The sequence below is a fragment of the Notolabrus celidotus genome, chromosome 10 (genome assembly GCF_009762535.1).
Source record: "Notolabrus celidotus isolate fNotCel1 chromosome 10, fNotCel1.pri, whole genome shotgun sequence".
NCBI classification, from domain to species: Eukaryota; Metazoa; Chordata; class Actinopteri; order Labriformes; family Labridae; genus Notolabrus; species Notolabrus celidotus.
Window position 1 is genome coordinate 19,072,925 of NC_048281.1, and position 21,820 is coordinate 19,094,744.

General features: G+C 38.9%; 1 protein-coding gene across 5 annotated transcripts; it reads right to left on the reverse strand.

Annotated features, from left to right (window-relative positions):
• Positions 1-1,129: 1,129 nt before the first annotated feature.
• On the reverse strand, positions 1,130-20,376 carry LOC117819721 (myc box-dependent-interacting protein 1). 5 transcript variants are annotated; one of them, XM_034693146.1, is made up of 20 exons: positions 19,669-20,087; positions 18,665-18,745; positions 18,296-18,350; positions 18,058-18,152; positions 17,324-17,419; positions 15,595-15,705; positions 14,838-14,930; positions 14,654-14,739; positions 14,253-14,328; positions 13,744-13,799; positions 11,772-11,813; positions 10,829-10,898; positions 10,447-10,569; positions 9,717-9,800; positions 8,518-8,538; positions 6,699-7,058; positions 6,119-6,172; positions 4,548-4,682; positions 4,359-4,460; positions 1,130-4,259 (listed from the first exon to the last, which is right to left on the reverse strand). In XM_034693146.1, exons 1-20 carry the CDS (start codon positions 19,753-19,755, stop codon positions 4,158-4,160), a joined length of 1,929 nt encoding a protein of 642 aa, XP_034549037.1. In that variant the 5' UTR covers positions 19,756-20,087; the 3' UTR covers positions 1,130-4,157. The 5 variants fall into 5 exon arrangements, with proteins under 5 accessions (XP_034549037.1, XP_034549038.1, XP_034549041.1 ...); XM_034693147.1 differs by lacking the exon at positions 9,717-9,800; XM_034693150.1 differs by lacking the exon at positions 6,699-7,058.
• Positions 20,377-21,820: the final 1,444 nt, after the last annotated feature.

A 21,820-nucleotide genomic window follows, 5' to 3' on the forward strand; every position in this document is an offset into this window, starting at 1 on the left:
TTAATATTTTTTACCATTGTTTGTTCATTAACTGATAAAAGTAACTGGTAAACTGATACTGAAGTATCAGATTCACTGCGCTTAAACAATTTTCAAACCTTGAGTACAGCCTACAACATTATATCAGAATTTAAGCTCTCCTCAGCTTGACATAAGAGGACACCGGCTGCTGTGTGAATATGTTGAGTTAGATAATAGATAGAAAATCGCTTTAATCGTTATTAGTAAGTTATTTAATTGTTGTCCTTTGCATGGTCTTTTTTGTACTTCATTTATCACCAAAAGCTTAAATCTGTGGCAGAGATACAGATATATATATAGGGTGTGAATAGTAAGGGAGGAAGATGAGCGGCTCATGAAGATTGGATAAACATTTTGTTAAAGTTTTAGTTTATAGCATCCTTTTAGTTGACACTAGGAACTCCAAGGCATTACTCTATATGCTTACTTAAAGATTTGTCACATATGTATATTGAGCTATTGTTGGAGAGACTATTTAAAGATATATTTTTAGAAAATATTGTAAACTAATATTATTTTTCAGCAGCTGTTTGCATACAATTTGTATTTGAAACATAAAGTTGTTTTTAAACTTGGACCACTCTGTGTTTTCTTACCACTACAGGGAATTAATCATCACACAATATGTCACTAAAGAACTAAGTAATACTGTTTACTGTTTAACTCTTTGTAAAGTATCTTTATGCTTACAAAATGCTGGATTTGATGGAGAATCCCTAACTTCAGAACTATGAGGGCTATGAACTTTTAAGATGTTCTGATAACCATGTGACATAATGACACATGAACAGCTGTACACTAATGATTGCGATAAATGGTGATGGGTCAAGTCAGCTTGGACAATGTGGATGCTGCATGAGCTGTGGTTACAGGGTGGGCTGCTAGTTGGTTTCAGTACCACGGACAGCAGCACACAGCCTGACTTCTGTTTCCTCCCCATGATGCCTCAATGTTTTTTCTTCTTTGCAGGATGTGGAATAAGTCTTGGATCACAGCACAACCTGCTGGAGAATTTGTTACATGCAGTCAAGACATGGTCATAAAATATATTGCAGGAAAGGCACATGATTTTCCTTATCTTAGTCAACACAAAAGATCAACAAACATCTGAGATTCTAAGTAATCTTTATTATTATTGGTCAGTTAGGTACAGGAAAAACATTTTGTCGTATCCCATTTCTCATTGCAGGAGACTGATCCGTTAGAACAAATAGAGAAGCAGACCCAAGTGAAACACTCACCACCTTACATAAATATCTGAAAATAAAAATATGCAAGTGACTGTATATCTGCAGGTGATGCCTTCACGTGAGGCTTTTTACATACATATGAAAAAGATCATGCACTTGCCAAGTGGTAAAATACTGTAAACCATTACAAAAACTTGTCCACCTGAGTCTGGGGATTTGTAAAATTTCTCTATGTGTCCTGTCTCCATGCAATTTTGTTTATCTCTGTTTGGACCTTGATACTCAGGCAACATTTGAGGCAAGGCTGATGGACAACCAGCCAATAAAATCAGGACTGATTTGAGAAGGAATGGTGGAAAAATAAATAATATGTAACAGCCCACCAACCTCATTACTAAGGTAAACAAAATACTATCATAAATTAGATATAAATTAAAAAAAGCCTGTTTTCAATGCCTCAAAAGTGACCAAAGTATCATTGCCATAAATTAAGGGTGTTCACACAACAACACATGGGAAGTCAGCATGCTCACAGTAACTCACATACAGATATGAATGTCTTTATAGAATATGTATCTGTCATCACAGCTTGGCAAAATTACACTTATACACAACAAATGCACGAGAACACCTGGAACCATAATACCAGCCAGTGGAAAAAGACCCACATATGTTTGAGTGGTCTTTGTCCAGTCAGAAAAAACCTTCTGTAAAACAGACAACCCCATCTCCTAGTAGGTAGGTGGTGAAATCATCCAATAACAATAGCCTATAGATAAAGAATTTATGTTTCCAAACAACTCACAGACACACACGCATACAATCGTACACACGGGCATTTTCTCACACGCATATTACATGTCAATAACATCATGATAACTGTGACTATCTTTTGAGTTGTGACTGGATGAATGACTGGATGTGGAGCTATCTCAAAGTCAGTCATTCATTGACTGACTGAATATGAGGCAACTTCAACTACCTACAGTAAGCGGCTATGTTGAAAGCAGTAAACCTGACAGAAGTACAAAACACTCCATTACATCATAAGTTGGCAATTATTCTGACATAGTTACATTAGGCTATATGTAATCATTGCTTGGCAGCATAGAAAAATAAAAGAAGTTGCTCTGGTGCATATTCTGAATCATCTGCATTTGAGTGAAGTCGTCTCTCTGCAAACGGAAGGAATTGTTTTCGGCACACTTTTTATCAACTGGATGAGGCTGGCTCAGTTATTGTATATTTGATTAGCATTAGGGATGTAACCACACTTGACAAACTATTATACTACCAGTTGCAGCTCTGGTTGCTGTGTTGGCTAGCTTATCAAGCACGCCTGGCTAATGCATATTTGAAGTCCAGCATAAGACCATTGAGTTCCTTTCCATGTCCCGTCCACAAAAATTCACACTACGAGGGATAAAAATCATGAATGTTAAAAATCTAAACATTCATAGTTAAAGACCAGTATTTCTGTTTTTAAAAACATCTCCATATTAAATTTCTGCAGTCTTTAACAAGGCTGGTGTCAAATGACCAGTAAACTGCATATTTGTTTGTTTGATTTTGGGTTCATACGACTGAAACCACAAATTGAAACAAACACAACAACCATGGGCCAAAGTTTCACAAGTACATATTAAGGGAGGATTAAAATTGGGTGTGTCCAGAAGCCTTGTGTTGGCAGCAAATCACAAGGTATCTCTGGGTAAATAATAAGTCAATTAAATTACATATGGTCATAATTGAAGTATGCCACCATAAAAATCTAATTGACACAGGTGACAAAGTTACAACAGGGTAATAGGGCCACGTTTAAGATTTTAAAAAAATTAGGGATGCCGGTTTAGCTCGGTCAGTAGCGCAGGCAGCCACTAAAGAGCGGCTGCGGTCCTCGTTGCAGGATCAATTCCTGGTCCCAGCATAATTTGGTGCATGTTGTGTCCCCCTCTCTTTTCCCAAATTTCCTGTCTCTCTCAAGCTGTCCTGTCAAAATAATAATAATGATAAAAACTCTCAGGAATAATTTTGTTCAATTATGGGAAGAAAATCATAAGAAGATAAAGTCAGAATTTGATGGATACAAAGTATGACGAGAGATAAAACTTATATTACTAGGATAAAGCTGTATGTTTTTGAGAACAAATGGGGGAAAAACAAGTTGTAATGATGTTGAATAGTCACATGTTTTTTGAGAATTAAGTTATTTCCCAGTTTTTTTTTGTCTTCAATGTGGCCCTAATCCTTCGTCGTACTGAACAAACCTGTGAGCCTTTGATGGCTACAAATGTCGCTGCACTGTCTGCATGATTTAAAGGCTTATGTTTTTTCTGTGTAATTTGGGGAGATAAAGTTCCTTAAATCAGGGAGGACTGAACCCAGTTTTTTAACTTCCTGTTACCTGGTTTTCACAATGACATGCACTCACCTCTTTACAAAATGATATAAGGACTTTCACTACACTGCTACACGTGGCATTGTCTTCATTGTTTTATCCAGTCCCACATCACCCAGAATGAAATTAAGCTCATAAGTAGACTTTCTTTGTTATGATGGTGCCTTGGAGGGTTTATGATGAGCCATGACTTAAGAACAAAACACTATTTTGCAGTAACAGCGGTAGCCATTGCAGAGGTACCCACCCCTGCATATATTCTATAGGATCCAGTAGGGGTTGCAACAAGGAGTGGGACGTGTGAAATGGCTACATCTGTAATGTGTAAATGTTGGCAGAAATCCACAGAAATGCCAAGATCCACTTTTCGCACAGTGTAGCAGACCTTAGAAATGCACGATTTCAGCCAGGGCTGTGACAGCTCCGTTTCTATGGCCAAAGTCCTTTTGAAGATACAGTATCAGGGCGAGAGAGAGGGAAGGAAAGATCGAGGCAAGAGAAAGAGAGACATTAAAAAGGAAGCTGGAATGACGTCCTGTACTCCTCTCTCACAGCCTTTGGGTGAAGTTTTCAGGGAATACTCCTTTAGCTGCGTTTTCTTTGTTCTGTCGCCAGTCGTCCTGCTTCATTCCCATCAGCCAGCCGTCATCCTGAACACAAACAAGCAAATAAGTACATAATCATCTTACTTTCCCTGTAACACATCAGTAAAAAAGAAATGTATGTACATATTGTATATGTGCATTTACCTGTTCGTCAGGGTTGTCAAAAGTGATTACTAGAACCACATCCCCAGCGCCCATCTCCAGCTCGTCTGTGTCGTTGGCGGCATAATCATGCATCACCTGGACCTATATCAAAAACATCAGTTATCTTCATTCATACATGCCATATTTTGCTTATTACTGAGATATTTCCATTCCATATCCTGTTTGTACCTTAAACAGAAAGCCAGGTGGCATATCTGCCTCTTCTGATGCTACTTCTGTTGATTCTGGTTTATGTTCTGGTTCTGGTTCTGGCTCTGGTTCTGCTTCTGCTGCTGCTGCTGCTGCTGCTGCAGGTGCCGGTGCCTGAAAAATGAAATACATGTAATGTAGTACACACTGAAAAAAACATAGAGTTGTCAAGAGACATGATTGCAACCTAAAGTTTTATTGAGACAGTGCTAGTGCCTTTCATAGAATCTTTAATCTATATAAAAACTATAATCTACAGTGTAAACCTGTAGGGGTGAGCTCGAGCCAAAACAGGCTTCTCGCTTTGCCTTCCCTGCCCTTCCCTTTACATCTCTCCACAGACTCTTTTCTCGTTTTTTCTCAATCATCTTTTCTCTTCCCTAATGAAAATTGGAAAACAGAGGGAGGTAGAGGATACAACGTAACCCCAGGAGCCCATCTAGTTCCATGGTGAGCAATTAGGAGCCAGTTGGTAGTGCTAGTGTATTATCATCATTGTCAATGCCTAGAGTTCACATATGGAGTGAAGGTGGCAGGGCTGTTTGGGTGGCCATTTGGTGAGCTATGTAACTTCTTAGTTTGGCAAATGCACTTACATGAGCACACAAGTATCTTCACAAATCTATCACAAAATATCATGAGTCCTAAAGATAACCAAGTGTAGGCAAGGCAAGGCAAGGCAGCTTTATCTGTATAGCAAATTTTTATACACGAGGGCAACTCAATGTGCTTTACATTAAAGCATTAAAAGCATTTGAAACATTCAGACGAGCATAAGAGAACACAATTAAAATAACAAATATAATAAAACAGAAACGAAAAGGATAATTAGAAATTTATTAAAAGTAAATTAAAAATTTGCATTTAAAGTGAGTTCAAATGAGCTAAGATAGGAAGGCAGTGTCAAATAAAGTCTTAATCTTTGATTTAAAAGAAGTGAGAGTTGGAGCAGACCTACAGCTTTCAGGGAGTGTGTTCCAGACATGTGGTGCATAATGACAAAACACTGCTTCACCATGTTTCGTTCTGACTCTCGGGACTGAAAGCAGACCAGTACCTGATGACCTCAGAGGTCGAGATGGTTCATACAGTAGCAGAAGATCAGCAATGTATTTTGGGCCTAAACTATTCAGTGCTTTATAAACAATCAGCAGAATTTTAAAGTCTATTCTTTGACAGACAGGAAGCCAGTGTAGAGATCTAAGAACTGGAGTGATGTGGCCTACTTTTTTGGTCCTTGTTAGGACTCGAGCAGCAGCATTCTGTATGAGCTGCAGTCGTCTGATGGACTTTTTAGGGAGTCCTGTACAGACACCGTTACAGTAGTCTAGTCTGCTAAAGATAAATGCATGGACAAGTGTATGATGCAGTGTAGTGTAGATTTGAAAATCCTAGATTCTGATCCTTTTTGGAACACTTTCCAGGACTTTAGTTTTAACAGTAAACCTTTTTTGAAATAATTTTTCTTCAGGTCATTACTATCCGATTTATTAATAAAACTTTACAGTGTTATACAGATATGCATGTTGCATTAGTTGTTCTGCACTCACCTCCTCTGTTGCCTGTTCTTCCTCTGTTGCTGCAGCAGCTGCTGCCGACTCACCCTGTGAGCACAGAGACATATTAACAGAGAGAGGTCAGAGAATGAGACAGATGGAAGATTAAGTAAGGTGGGAGGAGAAATAAAAGAAAGAAGAAGAGACAAACCAGACAAAGACAGACAAAAAGACAAACCACACAGCCTAAACAGCAAAGTTATGGCTAATACGTGTATGCTGAATTGACAGTAAGCGTGGTACAAATGCACTGTTGTTATATCTATTAATCTTTTTGCAGCAACAGAGTATAGGCCTTAGCAATGACTAGGATAAGTTGTGTGTTGTGTATTGAGGAGCCTATATACTCCTCTCTTTCCCTAGCAGAAAGTTTTCAACTTGATGCATCCACGCTGCTGGTCCAGATGCATCCTAAATCTTTCCACCTCAAGGTTTCTCCCCCTTTCATTTAAAATCTATCTCTAAAACAACTTTTTCTCTCCAGCACCCCATGCTCACACCTCTGCCTCAAAAACCGATGCATCCACCATTTTCGTCCTGATGCATCTCTCAATTCTCTCCTCTCCGTAGTTACCTGACCCTCCTCATCATCATCATCAGCAACAGGTGTTTCTTCCTCAGCTGGAGCCTCAGCTGCTTCATCGGGCACCTCTGTGACCGGCTGGCTCCCATCATCGTCCCAACCCTCCTGAGCTTCAGCCACAGTATCGTAATGAGCCTGCTGACTCCCATCATCCCCCTCTTCCTCCTGAGCCGCCTCCTCAGAATCATAGCGAACCGGTCGGGTCCCGTCATCCCCCCAGCCCTCTGTGGCAGCTGCTATGGGGTCATAGCGTACAGGCTGCGTACCGTCATCTCCCCAGGCATCTGTAGCAGCGGCCACAGGGTCATAGTGCTCCTCGGCATCCTCTTCCTGGGCACCACTGTCCTCAGGCTGAGGGGCAAGTGTCAGGTTTCAAGGGGTCAGAGCTCAAAAGACATATTTTATCTTGGATGTTTTACAAGGGCTTCAGAAATCAATGGTTGGGGACATTTTAAGGGATAAGAAAGGAAAGGTACAAGGGGCAATCTGGGTGAGAGCCAGGACCATCAGGATAGATAATATTTGCAAGGCATTTGGGGTAATTTATGGGCAGAGTAAGAACAAAACGGTGGGAGAAGGGAACATTATATTATAGACTACAGACATGGCCAGGTAGGCAAAGTATGGGGAGAAATAGAGGGTAAAGATGCCGTGAAGACCAATGTCACAGGTTCAGTAACATTTTCTGAAGTCATCATCAACAACATTGTTATCATAAGACCCAAGAGTAAAGATGCAGAAGAATAGACCTTTGCAGGGAGGGTTTGGTTCAAATAAAAAGACAGGTGAAGATAGGGAAGGGTGGCAGCAGAAGGCAGAAACTCAAAAACTGTCAGCCTTTTCCATCAGAAAATAGATGTTGGATCTTCTGTTTGTGGTTTGCAAGCATGGTATGTTTTGTTCCACGGCTATGTTCAAATGAAGAAAGAGGAAGGACGCTTTGTAAGAGTAGAGGTGTCATTTCGCTCTGAGCTATCACTGCTTTGCCTCAAGCTCCAAAACAGTTGTACTGTACGTTTGTTTGACACATCTCTCTTACAGCGATAAGGATGAACAAAAGGTTAGTCAATGGTCAGAATGCAGAGTTGCAAGAAAGTTGCCCACTAGCTACATTTGGTTTTCCATAGAGTATTATTTCCATGAAACAATCCACTGAAAACATGAGCAACTTCACTCAACTTCCACAACAAAACCGTTCCCTGTGTGTCACATGGAGCATCTAGCTATTGCATGTAGCTTCTACATGTTGTGCAACATGTGAACATACAGGGATATAAGGAGAAACAGAAACAAAGGAGGTTAACTCAGTTACAAATATTTCCTCATGTATTACATTTAATGTAATATATATATATACATCTATCTTTTATTTGAAACTGAATTAACCATTTCAAAATCCCAAGTTCTATTTGCACTGTACAGCAATCTCCTCAGTGTTTAGTGTTGTCACATTAAGCACTGCAGACACAAAGACAATGCACAAACAGATCTGGGACAGACAGATGACAGATGAACCAAAGACTGACAAATGACAGAGAGAGAACCAAAAAAAGCTTTTTTGGAAATGTGTGTTTAAAAAATCCAGCATGTCCCGCTTATGTCTTGCAAACTCTGGTCAAAAAGCAGCATGCATAATAAGAGCGGGGTGAATAATGGCTTTATAAGAAGTAAATGCTGGCATCAACATGTGAATAGATGGTTACTTTCAACACAGTTAAGAATTCTCTAAAGATAATGGTGATCATTATGAGGTTTATAATAAAGCATTTTGGATATTAGAGACACACTAAGATGAGGATGACATGCTTACCCATGAATCCCAGTTTGCAGGCTGTGGAAAAAGAAGAACAGAATTAATAGACAGTGGCTGAGGTTAATATCAACTGCATTCAATAAGAAATTTCCAGAGCAGGTCCCATGCTATAAAATTACAAGCTCATAGCAGAAAATCTCCAGCAGAAAAGAGTTCAGGCAATACTATGTTAAAAGAGGAAAATAAGCTAAATACAGACCTGAGTAGAGTTCACAACAGTTTTAAATATAGGTAAAATCACCAAGCCTGTTAAAATGACTGAATTGCTAGATTGAGCACCATAATCTCACATGTGCAGGACAAGATCAGCAAAGAAATAAGAGGTACTGCCTTGTCCAAAGGGGGCACCAGAATCAAAACAAACCTTGAGCTTCAAATTCTACAGACTTCCAATATAGCTTTTTTTTTTAATGATGAAACTATTAGTATATTTTATTTCAGCTCTAACATAGTCAATTGTCTGTTAATAGCATTAAATATATTTGTTTCAGAGTGACATCGCACATTTAAAACAGATCTTATGTGATATTTTTACACAATTCTAAGTTACAAAATGCCAGGTAACTATATGGGTCAAGCTAGAGATAGCTGTTTGTTGTTTGTCAGATATTAAAATCTTACACTGAATTTATTTATAATGAATACAAAAAACTAGTACTTATTCATCTCATCTCCTGAGAATTGAGCAAAACCTAAGGTTCTCAAGTAGATGCTCATACAAAGTAAGTTCAACTCGCATCATTCCAGTATCTAAACTGCACTCTACTGAACAGTTCTGAAGAGAAAGAAGTTAGAGCAGAGCGGGGCTTTAGTCTACAGTACATGCCGTGAGTGACCTGTGGATAGTGCTGAAGCAGGAAGAAGTGATCTCTAAAAAGCAGGTTTCTACAGTTTATCATGCCGTCATCAACCTCTTGTTTGTTAAGTTGGAAAAAAGCAGAGCAGGTAACACCGGAAACTATGCCAAGCTTTTCAAGCGATATCATTTTATCCAGACTCCATGATACTTAGTTAGATATTTACAAAGTTAAATAACTACGCTGGCAACTAGAAATCAAATAAAGCCTGCAAAGATCACTTAGACTGATGCATCATGTAATGAAACCTTTCTGCATAAAATGTTTCTCTTGTAAAGCTTGGCAGTCCTTGCAGTGAAAAGTTTCTAAAGTCTATGTTGCCATGCCATAATTGTCCACCTGTGTGACCGTGGGCGGTTTGGTCGCTGCACTGAAAGAGTCCAGGTCCATGTCCAACAGGCTGCTCAGTGCTGGACTGTCAAACTGACAACAACAGGAATAGGAGGACTCATTGGCTGAATGGGTACAATAGAGGGGGAAAGACAGGACAGAGTGGAAGGAATATAGGATAGGAGGAATATAGAAAAGGATAGGATAAGATAGAATAGGATAAGATAGAATGGAAAGAAAAGGAAAGGAAAGGAAAGCAAAGGAAAGGAAGAGAAAAGAAGGAAAGGAAAGGAAATGAAAGGAAAGGAAAGGAAAGGAAAGGAAAAGAAAGCAAAGGAAAGGAAAAGATAGAATAGGGCAGGATAAAGGACAGAGGCAGGAAAGGAAAGGAAAGGATACGATAGAATAGGGTAGGATAAATGACAGGGGCAGGATAGGAAAGGAAAGGATAAGATAGAATATGGTAGGATAAAGGACAGGGGCAGGAAAGGAGAGGAAAGAAAAGGAAAGGAAAGGAAAGGATAAGACAGAACAGGGTAGGATAAAGGACAGGGCAGGAAAGGAAAGGAAAGGAAAGGATACGATAGGGTACGATAGGATACTATAGGATACGATAGGATACAATAAGATAGAGATGGGGGGACAGGCCTAGAGAGGAAGTTCTTAAAGGCTCTGACCTGTCCAGAAGAGTAAAGGTGGAAATTAAAGTGCAGAGTTTGCTCAGCAGCGGTATACTAACCTCTGTCGGTGAGGTGACACTGATATTAGGAGCGGCTGCAGCATCAAACAGGCTGACTATATTTTCTGGTTTCATATCCTTGGATGGCGTCACCTTTGGTGGAGGAGGAACTGCTGGCCTTAGCTAGGATAGAAAAAGTTAGATAGTGATGTTGTCTGGCCAGGAGATCTTTGTGGTGGTATTACATTATCCTTGAGAAAGATCCGCAACATGTAGTTTGTAAGACATGTTCCAGCAACATCTCAAGACGAGGAACAACTAGCAATGACCATAAACAGGCAGACATGTCCCTAAGCAATGAATATTGTTTTTAGTACTGCAGGGTACAGCCTGAGTATGTGTGTGTGTGCTTGTGTGTACGTGTGTGAGTGAGTGGGTTTACCTTGGATGGAGATTTGGGTATTGGCGGTGGTCCTCCTGGCCTGAGAGTGTGGTTAGATGCATCTCTCCCACTAAGTGAATTACAGAGAAAGAGAGAGAGAGAAATAGAGGGCAAAAAGTGAAAGTTACAGATTAGAGGGAAGGTACAAACAAGACTGGCAAAATGTGAGAGAGAATGTCTGGCAAAGGTTAAAAAGAGCAGCTAGAAGCTAGCATAGCTTGAGAAGTTAAAAGGCATGCTCTACAAAGAGTTCAAGCGGAAGTTGTAGTTGCAAGAGCTGTCATGCAAGAAAAGTGAGTGTCCTCTTTTTCCATCTCTCTTCATTTCCTCCCACCATCCCATGCAAGCAGGCTTCTTCCGTGTTTCTTCTAGATCTTCACAAGCGAGCAGTGATAAAGCATTCAAAAGCAGCTCTGGATCTGTAGATATTTCGTGGTTGGGAAACCTGCAACTTACTGCTGGACCAGGCATTTTTGTGTTTTGTAAGCTTTCAATGGCAACAAGAGGTTACTCCCGAGCACATTTCCAAAACTGGAGGAGGTGGGTTTTACTTTATTACACTATATTTGTAACTTCATGTTAAAAAAACTTTTGTTAAATTGTGTGTCATTTCTAACAATTATATCCAACAAAATGATGCCCTGTGGCCCCCTGGTGGACTATCCATCCAGATATGTACCTTACTCCAATAGCACATAACTGATTACTCGCCTGGTGCATACTTAAACATACAGGTTTGCTCAACTCATAAATATCTGCAGCTCTAGGTGCTCATCTCTTAGATCAGTGTATCTATTAATCTACTTGCAGACCCAAGCACTAGTTCAGTCTTTTTTTTCTCCCAAGCCTGCAGACTGACTGACAGACAGCTGGACAAACATGTCAGTTGGACAGACAGACAAGTTGTTTTGTCACCACTGTTACCACATTTGCTGCTGGTTACCTCCTATTTGCTCCTGATGAGGCGCCGCGGCTACCTGTCTTTCTGTAAGGGGGGGTTCAGGGGTGGCTCCAGGTTAATGCATACCATTTACTTTGTTTATTTCCTGCAGCTTAGATTTGACATTAAGTGCTTTGATACATTAGATGTTTCAGAAAAGGAAAGATCAACCTAATGCCAGATAGAAAGAAATAGGATGAACAATGAAGAATCGTAAAACTAGTGTGTGCACCAATAGTACTATACGCCCAACTTAACCATCCTGTTATGTTGCGGGTCAAATTGACTCTTTTTGAAGTCTGTTTTAGGCAATATATGCCTTCTAAACCAGCTAAATACAGCATAAAAATCTGGGCAGCATGTCACAGAAGAGGAGTCGTGTTAATTTTTCAACATCACTTCATAAAAATAAAAAATAATCAAAATTAAAATTAAATAAAAACAAAATCTATGTCATAAAAAACTATTGTATTTATATTTAGGGCTTTCTAATGTACATTTTTTAAAAGTTTAATGAAGAACGAGTGAGTTATCCTCATTGAACCATGATCTGTGTGAATTAAAGAACACCATTGCACTAAATCTTGATTTAAATGGTTAGTAATGGAGTTAAAAATTAGATTAAAAGAAGGGTATTGGGATTCTTTGGGGTTCTGACCCTTTTGGATAATTGAATATGCACCGCGTCAAATTGACCCAGGAACGTTATTGCTGTTCCAGAGAAACGAACATAACATGAGGGTTAAGTAAGAAAGCAAACATAAATATTTTACCCATGTGATATTTCTTATTTTTTCTGCTTACCTTCTACAAAAACAATCGTATTTCTATGTGGAACACATCTTAACAGCAAGATATGCTGGAAGTAAAAAAATCTATTTTCAGTGGGGATATGTACAGTACATCTGTTACCTTTCAAAACTTTTTTTTTTATTATTCTTACCTCTTGTTTTAAAAAAAAATTCAAGCAGGGAAATAAACATGTCTATTAAACATAACCAAACCTCTCAATTTACTGTTATTGCAACATAAGTTGGACTACACTCACCAGCAAAGTGAGTAATGTGTTCTAAAGAGATTAAATTATTAGCACACATTTCTGAAAAGACCTTGGGCTTGTGTCCATTACCAGCATTTTGTTTGCACTGGCAGTGCCTATTCTTTTCACAAAACCAATGCAGTACAGATTTCAGTGCTCAGTGTTTACTTCTCCATCATCAACTAATCAAAAATCGAGAAGAGGTGGGACTTCTGATATCAACTTTGTCAACAACATTAGCCAAGGTCCATACAGCAGAGGTCTTTACAACAGAGGTCCATATGGCGGAGAAGGTAACAACACTTGTTTTATGAGGGTGCCATTTCCAGTTCTAAAGCTGCTGCTAATGCTAAAACAGTTTCTACCAGTTTATTTTACATTTTCCTTGAAAAAAGTTGATCCAATAAAAGCAAAAATGAAGCATACAGGGCATTTCTAAGTGCTGCAGACAACTTTTGTAGTCTAGCGACAGTAAGCCCCAGTGCACTGATACTTAGGTTAGTAGTGGACACAGGCCCTTATTTGGGAATTATTAAGGTGGTTAAGGGCTCTTAAATAATTTGCATGGCTTTGTACAAACTTTAAGGATTTTTAAATTCCATAAACTAGTGGTTTCATTTTCTTTTTACTTGGGTGGAATACAAAAAACAAATCCAAACAGTAACAGAATATCCCAGCACAGTCCGAAGAGGATTACTGCCTCCTACAGATATCTATTTATGTTTTTATTATTAAAAAATCTTAACAGATGCCAATGTGCTGAAGACATTATTTAGATATATGTACAATCATAAGAAAAATTAAAGAACATGATCTAAAAAAGTGTATTTAAAATGAAGTCTATTTCCAATGAGTAATTAAGTTGCCAAAGTCATTAGGAAACAGTCTGCCAAAGTAATTCTTTGTATGATACAGCAAGGATGAAAGATCACTAACCTGGTTGTGTCTGTACCCTCCAATTTCAACAAGGTGTCATACAAATCCTGATCCAACTGCAGAGGGGGAAAAACGCCATGCAGGATTATTATTGTTATACCTAACAGCAAAAGCATTGTATCATCATCGTACACAGGCACAATCCATTACATAATCATTAGTCTTTTTATCTAATTAGATTTTTTTGTTTCAATTTCAGAAAATAATATCTATAACTCTCAAGCTCAGAGAGCGACAGGAGTTAATCTCACTTTACTCTGTCTAAACGTCATCTGTGAATTTTGCTTTACAGTTAAAAAAAAAAAGACTCTAGCAGACTTTGCATCAGGTTTCAAAAAGTTCTGAAGGGTATCAAAAAGTCTTCCTCTTATGCACAATAGCAGCCATTGCTGATGTAGATAAAACTGTCCTTGTCTGCCTTTCTCATCAGTTGCTATCTGATCTTTGTGTCAATTTGATTTGTTTGGTCTTTTATCTAAATTCAGCATAAATGAAGGACTAAGTCCTACCCGGCCTATTTCCTTGTGAAACTTCTCCTCAAAACCAGCCAAGCTCTGGAAGGTGCTGACGTAAAACCCGACACGACTACGGAGAACAGAGAGAGAAAGATACAGAGAGAGAGAAAGAGAGAGAGAGAGAGAGAGAGAGAGAGAGAGAGAGAGAGAGAGAGAGAGAGAGAGAGAGAGAGAGAGAGAGAGAAAGAGAGAGAGAGAGAGAGAGAGAGAGAGAGAGAGAGAGAGAGAGAGAGAGAGAGAGAGAGAGAGAGTATTGATTAAGTTAGCGGCTTGATTTCATTTAATGTCCTGTAAAAGGAAATGTAGCACAGATGTAAGTAAAACATAATTATAGCAGCAATCCATCAACAGGAAAACCAGTTTCCACAAACAGACTCCCACACACACATACAGACCTGTTCCACAGTGAAGGTAACTCCTCTTGCAAATCAATATTAATTTCCTCGAACACCTTCTGGGCTCTCTCCAATTCATCCTCTGCCTGTAACACACGCACACAAACACACGAAAGGTTGTGATTAATTCAGTACTGTATGTCTGTGCCTGTGTGCTGAGTATGTTACTAAGATTTTCATGTACCTGGTTCCTGGAAAGACTGCTCTGAGCAACATTGTGTGCAGACAAGATACCCTGAGCCCAACCTGGAGTGGCCCTCTCCAACAAAGAGGAGGGCTGAAAGACAGATGAATTTGAATATGTGTGATCTATGGTAACATAAAGCATATTTATGGACACTGTTCAACATAAAATGGACATTAGAGACACTCAATTCTCATGTTTTATTTTGCATGTTATGTGACTCAGTTGTAATGTCATATATGTTCATGTATGAAGGAACCTGTGATTTTGTGGTAGGTTCAGATTTGGTTAAAATTGTTAACTTTCACGGAAGTACTTCTGGGCAGATTCAGGGTCATTAGGCTGCACATGCCATTCAGTAGACTTAGATGTCTAGCAATGTGATATCACAATATCACAGTTTATTCACAGTCTTTGAATTGCGTCGATTGCCATGTTTTGCTGGGTGGGAAGAGACGGCAGTGTAATTAACAACAGCCTGCTTTGATATTAACTTTGTGAGTGTGCAGAGTATTGTCAAAGTGTGAGCAGAAATGTATTGCATCATGTATGAATGAGCAAAAGTGTCAGCCACATGTTACTCAATAGACCCAGATGTCCAGCAATACACAGCAACACTAAGCTGATATACTTTTGATTCTTTATATCCAGAAATGGAGTTTATTTTAAAAGACATGCATGCCATAAAGAAACTTTTTGTGTCCAAATGCGCAACAAAAACAGCAAGTGGAACATTACTCATTGTATTTTGTATTACCTTGGTGATTTTGATGCCCCCGTCCTTTTTTTTGGCCTTGTGTGTGACAGAATAATTGTGTCTGGCACTGTCGTAATCCACCAGCTTCCTGTCCCTCTTTGCTATACGAGCCTGGAAGAAAGAAAAGAGGAGTAATTCTGTTCTTCACATGTCAAACATAACGATTATGGAAAAACACGTTTTTTTTCTGCTCATTTTTTAAACTGTGTTTAGCTTACGTATGTTTTGCAAATACTTAGTTCTCGGCATTGACAGAAAAGGTTTGCCAGAATCTGAGAAAACAGTTTTGGCAGGTTTCCCCTCTGCCTGTTGACGCTGTGGCAAAAGCGTTAGTTTCTGTTAACTTTCTAACTCATTAAACAACATTGAGGATATTTTTTATAGTACTTGTAATTTATTTGAAGAGCACAAAACTTTTGTTTTGCGATAAATGGCTGACAAAACACCAGCAAAGTAAACAAAAGAAATGAAAGCAAAGGAGGAAAAGACATGGAAAAACAGGAGGAACATTCAAATGTGCAAGGAACTGAATACAAGGGAGATGTCATATCGCAGGCATGTATGGAGAAAAGATAAAATAGCTTGGCTAACAGATTTGGCAGTGTTAGAGGACTGGTTGAGTGAAGAAAAAAACATCAACAGACTGAAAAGGTTCTAGGATATCTTAATCAAATGCTGTGATCAATTCCTGCATCTATTCAAAGTGCTGATGGAAAAATGCTGATGTTTAACATAATAGATAAACTGAAGTTTTGTGTGATTTATGCTAAAGGAGCTGGTTAATGTTTTGATTCGACAGTAAATGAAAATTTTGGTTTCATATCAATTTGACCTGCAAGTAGAGTGTTAAAAACTGCTTTCATTAACACCAGGTAAAATGTGTGATAATGTACAGAGAGTGAGTTGTTGCTGCAGATTAGAATCCTTCGTGTCAGGGTTCCTGACAATGCAATCCAATGCATTTTGAAACCACCCTCACAATACATTATCCCTTTCTTATTACTCGGCTTTCTTACTGATCTTCCAGTTGTGTAAGAAGCTTGATTCTGATTGGTCAAAACTCCTTGACAGCAGTTATCAACATTCACTAACATGAGCAACATCAGTGTCAAACTGATCGCATGCATTCATGTCAAAACAATCCACTAAAAAGAGTTCTGTCACATTTAACAGGCAGATAAGAATCCATCACCATGGAACGCTAACTGATGTGGAATCACTGGGATTATTTTCTTTAAACTTTAAACATAAATCATTTTAAATCAATAAAATAATATTTTAATCAATGTTTTTGACAACGTGTTTGTATTTTAAGTTAGTGGCCGGGTAATAAGTGGGATAATGTATGGTTAGCAGGTTGCAACCTGCTAACCATACATTATCCCTTACTTAGTTACTCATGATTCCAAGTTATATATTCAAATGATTGGAAATGTAACATTTACTACTTGCATTTAACCCTGTAAACACTTTATATTTTGCATTTTGATTATATATGATGCTCTTTGTGTAACTCTTATATTTGTGCTGTACTTTTTGCGCAGTCAGGAACTACAATATCCTTTGGGATTAATGAAGTTCTTATCCTACCATGTCTATATCAAGTTCTAGGAATTCAATCCAACCCCAAACAAATATCAATCACCTGATGTCTGATGTGGTGGAAACCCAAGAATCCACTGTATTACCAATGCTAAAAAACATTCTGCAGGTCTCAATGAACACCCACCTTGATATCAGGGAACTGTCCCAGGTAAGTATCCATGGAGATGAGAGCATGATCAACCAACTTTTGGTGGTAGTCTGTCCAGAGCACATCACAATCCTGCAGCATAAATGAACATAACAGTACAGTACATGATCACAAACACACAATGTTGGTCAAAAAATCTGATTCACTGGTAGCAAAGCTCTTCTAATTGTAACGGTCCACTTTCTGTGTCTACTTCTCTGTTAGTGTTAAGATGGTTCCAGCAGCTCTCTTGCTTTTTTCTTGGCTGGTGGCCTGTTTCTAAATTGAGAATACACTGAAACTCTTCTTGCTGATTGCAGTATTTTCTTGCTGCTATCTTGCAGCTATTTGGCAGATGATAACCATTAATCCAAAAGTAATTTCAACAATGACCCTAATGAAGTTGGAGGAAGACTTAATGAGATATAATTTTGATGTGAAGGGGACAGAAAAATCCAAAGAGAATCACGAACAGCTGTGTTTACCCTTGAAAGAGAAGATGCTGGGATGAATAAAGCTTGCAGGAGCCAAACACATGCACACACACACACACACACACACACACACACACACACACACCATACACACACACACACACGCACACACACACTCACTCAATCACCTAATATACAATATAACAAAGTGGTTTTGACCTCCACCTTGTCTTCACACCCTCACACCTGCAGGCAATGTCTGCATTTAAAAGACCTTTGTGAAAAGGGGTTTCTGACCTCTACGATGGAATCCACTTCTCTTTTGCCGTACCAGTCATCCTCATACATGTCCGCCAAACATGCCTGCACATTCTTGGAGGACTCGTGCATTGCTAAGATAAAAAAATAATCACACAATTGACATCAGTGGAAAACCTGGGAATATATTCAGGACAATGTGCATATCTTCTGTAACTACATTCCTGTGTGTGTTTATGTAATAGTCTGAGTTTGTAATGGATTGTGTGTGTGTTACCTTTAACTGCCTCCAGGTACGCCCTAAGGTCCCTTTGCAGTTTGCTACCTTCAGTCTGGAGGTGAAACACAAAACATAATACTCACTACACAACACAAAATGGTGTGCCGAGACACATGCTGATATTAAAAGCCTGTTGAGCCTGCATTGTAACATTCTGAATCAATGGAAACCTTTTTCCAGCTAGTGCAGAATCCAGCTTGTTTGAGCAGAGAGTACAGGGGTGACCAAAAAGCTGGCCGACATATCTCTCATATTGTGTTTGTATTGTGTTTTTTTTGCCATCATCAGTCAATAGCACATTGATTTCTGGGGATTTTGGGACGTGACTCGGCTGTAAAACAGTGTCACTCACTGAACTGCACTCACATATTGTTTGTTGAAGTTGATCACTCCTTCCTCAAAAGCAACATCTTTGGTCTCATCTGCTTTGCCAAGCTTCTGAAGAACCTGTGTGTAAAAGGAATAAGAAGTTAACAGCAATGTGGAACTGACAAAGGTAAATGTGAAAAATCAACGTGTGGTCTTTGGAGTACACTGAGAGAGTGAACATTCAGCTTTTTGAATGTCTTTCTGTGAAGTTATTTTCTCCATGTTTAGGAACACATATTTTCCACCTGCAAATAATAGAGGTGTAAAAGCAGTATAACAGATACAATATACTAGCAATGGTTCAGTGAATTATAGGAGTAAACAATATTTGAATAACAGAAAAGCTATCCTAAGAAGGCATGTTGTACATAAATGCATTTATGCATCAAATAGTTTTTGCCAAACACTCATACACATGTTGTCAATGGTGTATAATCATAGATTTGCAACCCCCACTTGGTTTACAGGGGTTACAGCGCCTGTCTTCATTCTGCCTCTCTCTCTTGATGCGTTATGATAGTCAAATAGCGCCCCCTAACTTTTATCCAATGCCAAACGCGCAGGTGCATAGACGCAGAAACTAGGCCTCACATCACTCACCGATACACATTGCAGCATGGGTTGTATTTACTATCATGCTGTCTACTTGCAAAATGTTTTTATTCAGTCATTATTTGTGCGGCACACGCTCATTAAGATACACAGACAATGATCTCACGTGCTGGTGACACATCAGTCGAAGACGTCTAAATTATGAGTAGGCCTATTGTAACGTTTATCCCACTGCAATATGATCGTGCCCGCTGTATGACATTGACGTTAGAAACGATGTTTTTGAAGTGGACTTCCCCATCCCCAAATACAGCATCCCTGCCATGATTATTATCATGTCGTGATGCGACACTGCGCCTGGTTGGAGGCTGCAGCACTACTGCTTTGAGGCACGCAGGCCTGTGTATCCATTTCCCACAAATATCAACGTGTCACTGAACAGCTCTCACCTTCTCCTGGGCTCTCGTTAGTTTCTTTTGAACGTTGCTGGCCACTTTCCCTGCAGTCAGACCCTTCCCCAAATTCAACTCAGCCATCTTGAAGCGTAGATCAGTCTTTGGATGCGGAGAGGATGGAAATGAAAGCAATAACGATCGGAGGGACCGCTACGGTGACCGTTTGAGGCAAATGCATCAATGTCCGGTGGAGAAATAATGGTTGTAAATGCAATTGTGTGATGTATCTGAATGTATCTATGAGATATGAGCGCAGAAGGCTAAGCTGTATTCTCAAATGTTGAGCTGCTGTGTGAGCGTCCGTGACTGAGGAGGACGCTGTCAGAGATGCTCTTAAAGGTACAGATGCTGCTGTACGCACAGGGAAACCATACAATACAGCACCATAAAGGCTACTGGTAACCTAAACGATTGAAACAATTACTATTTCCGAAAACCAAATCTCACTTTTCGACCTTTTTCGAGAAAATATTGATGATTCTTTCATTCTCATTTTAGTTATAAAATCTGACCTATACCACCTGGAAAGTCTTTCAAATGAACAGCGTCTCAAATCATTTGTAACGTTGATTGGTAAAAAAAAAATCATAATTTATCAAAAAGTCAGGGTACATTGGCAAAATAAAATAATATAAAGGGGCTGAATACACCCACGCATGCGCAGTATTCACGCCTTGAAGACACATCTGCTCAGTCTGATATTATGTCGTTACGTAATACGTGAAGTGACATGAAATATTGCTCATCATCAAGAGATTATCAAAGATCACTAGTCAAGGGATTCAATGGGAAAATGTCCGGAGACCAGTGAAATGTTTCCTGCAGCATTTCAGTGGAACAAAATTCAACTTATAACCATGCGATAAAATTGCCTTTCAAAGAGAGGCGTATTCACTTTCACTTCAAACATTTTTGAGTAATATATCTTACATAAATCTACTTCTTAGATTGTATTTCTCACTCTTAAAGTTCACAGAGTTACATTTTCTACTGCAGACTAAAGCAGGTTTTAACTGGATCCTTAAATGTATTAGGGTACCATCAGTTGCTCGTTTCCTATCCAGTAGATGGCGCTATTGTCAAGCATAATATCAGAATCAGAATCAGCTTTGTTGGCCAGGTATGCTTAAACACAAGGATTTTTTCTTGGTAAACTGTGCTCTCTTTGTACAAAGGCATAAGAATAAGGTTTACAAATAAGAATATAAATATAATAATAATAACATCAACTATAAACACAAAAAGAACAACAAATAGGCATGACTAATATGTGCAGGCTTTAAATAATATGATAATAGTGCAGTGGTGAATAGTGCAGAGGGAGTTTTACATTAAAAAAGTATATGTAGGTGATAGTTAAATAATTAAATTAATACAAATATGTGAACTCTGCTTGGAGAATTGTTACATTTGTTACATATCAGCATAACTGTACACAGCCTTGAGTAAGGTAGTTTATTTTTTAATATCAGGCTGTTTGGGGATTTTTTTGCTCAAAAGTTAGACAAGTTCTGACAGAATTAAAGGCCCTGCTTCGGCAAAGAGAGCAATCTGTTAACACATAAATCAAAGGGTTGTCAGGGATGTTTTTAGTCATATCAACTTTAGCTTTGTATCCTCTTTCTTACACATCTTTAAAAAGTGCATAAAGTTAGATTGAATCCCCTTCAATAATCGATTATCAAAAAGACCTCTGTCATAAACTCCAGCTCTTTGTTGACACAGGTGGCTGCTGGCTGAGTAGCTCTCCAAGGTCCTGAACTGCACAGTGCAGCTGCTGAGGGAAGTGACTGACAGCTGAACAATAAGCTCTTCATAGACCAGGCTGGCGGTATTTATGTTGTGTGTTTCCCCTACTATTATAACAGATGTAATTTTATCTCTGTTACATAATCTGGCATGAGTGTGTAGGCTACTTAACCAGAAATTATTCTTTCATGTGAGAAGTATAGAGGCTCGTGGAGGAGGCGTTTGCATAGCTCCAGGATGTATATGTAATAAGCTGCTAAAGCTAGATCGAAGAAACCGGTTTTAAACGTCTAAGTAATAATGTATGGTGCAAACAACAGGGATCCATGTAACATTTAAGGCTTGTGAATATTATCAACTACATGTTTCAATATCCTCCTCCTTCCTCCTTGTCTGT

Excerpts from the sequence above, each read along its gene's own strand:
- LOC117819721 (XM_034693146.1), bottom strand. The coding sequence starts at position 19,755 with ATGGCTGAGTTGAATTTGGGGAAGGGTCTGACTGCAGGGAAAGTGGCC. Across the intron at positions 13,800-14,252 it reads TTCACAAGGAAATAGGCCGG|TTGGATCAGGATTTGTATGA; the intron begins GTAGGACTTAGT and ends CCCCCTCTGCAG. Across the intron at positions 4,683-6,118 it reads AAGAACAGGCAACAGAGGAG|GCACCGGCACCTGCAGCAGC; the intron begins GTGAGTGCAGAA and ends TTCATTTTTCAG.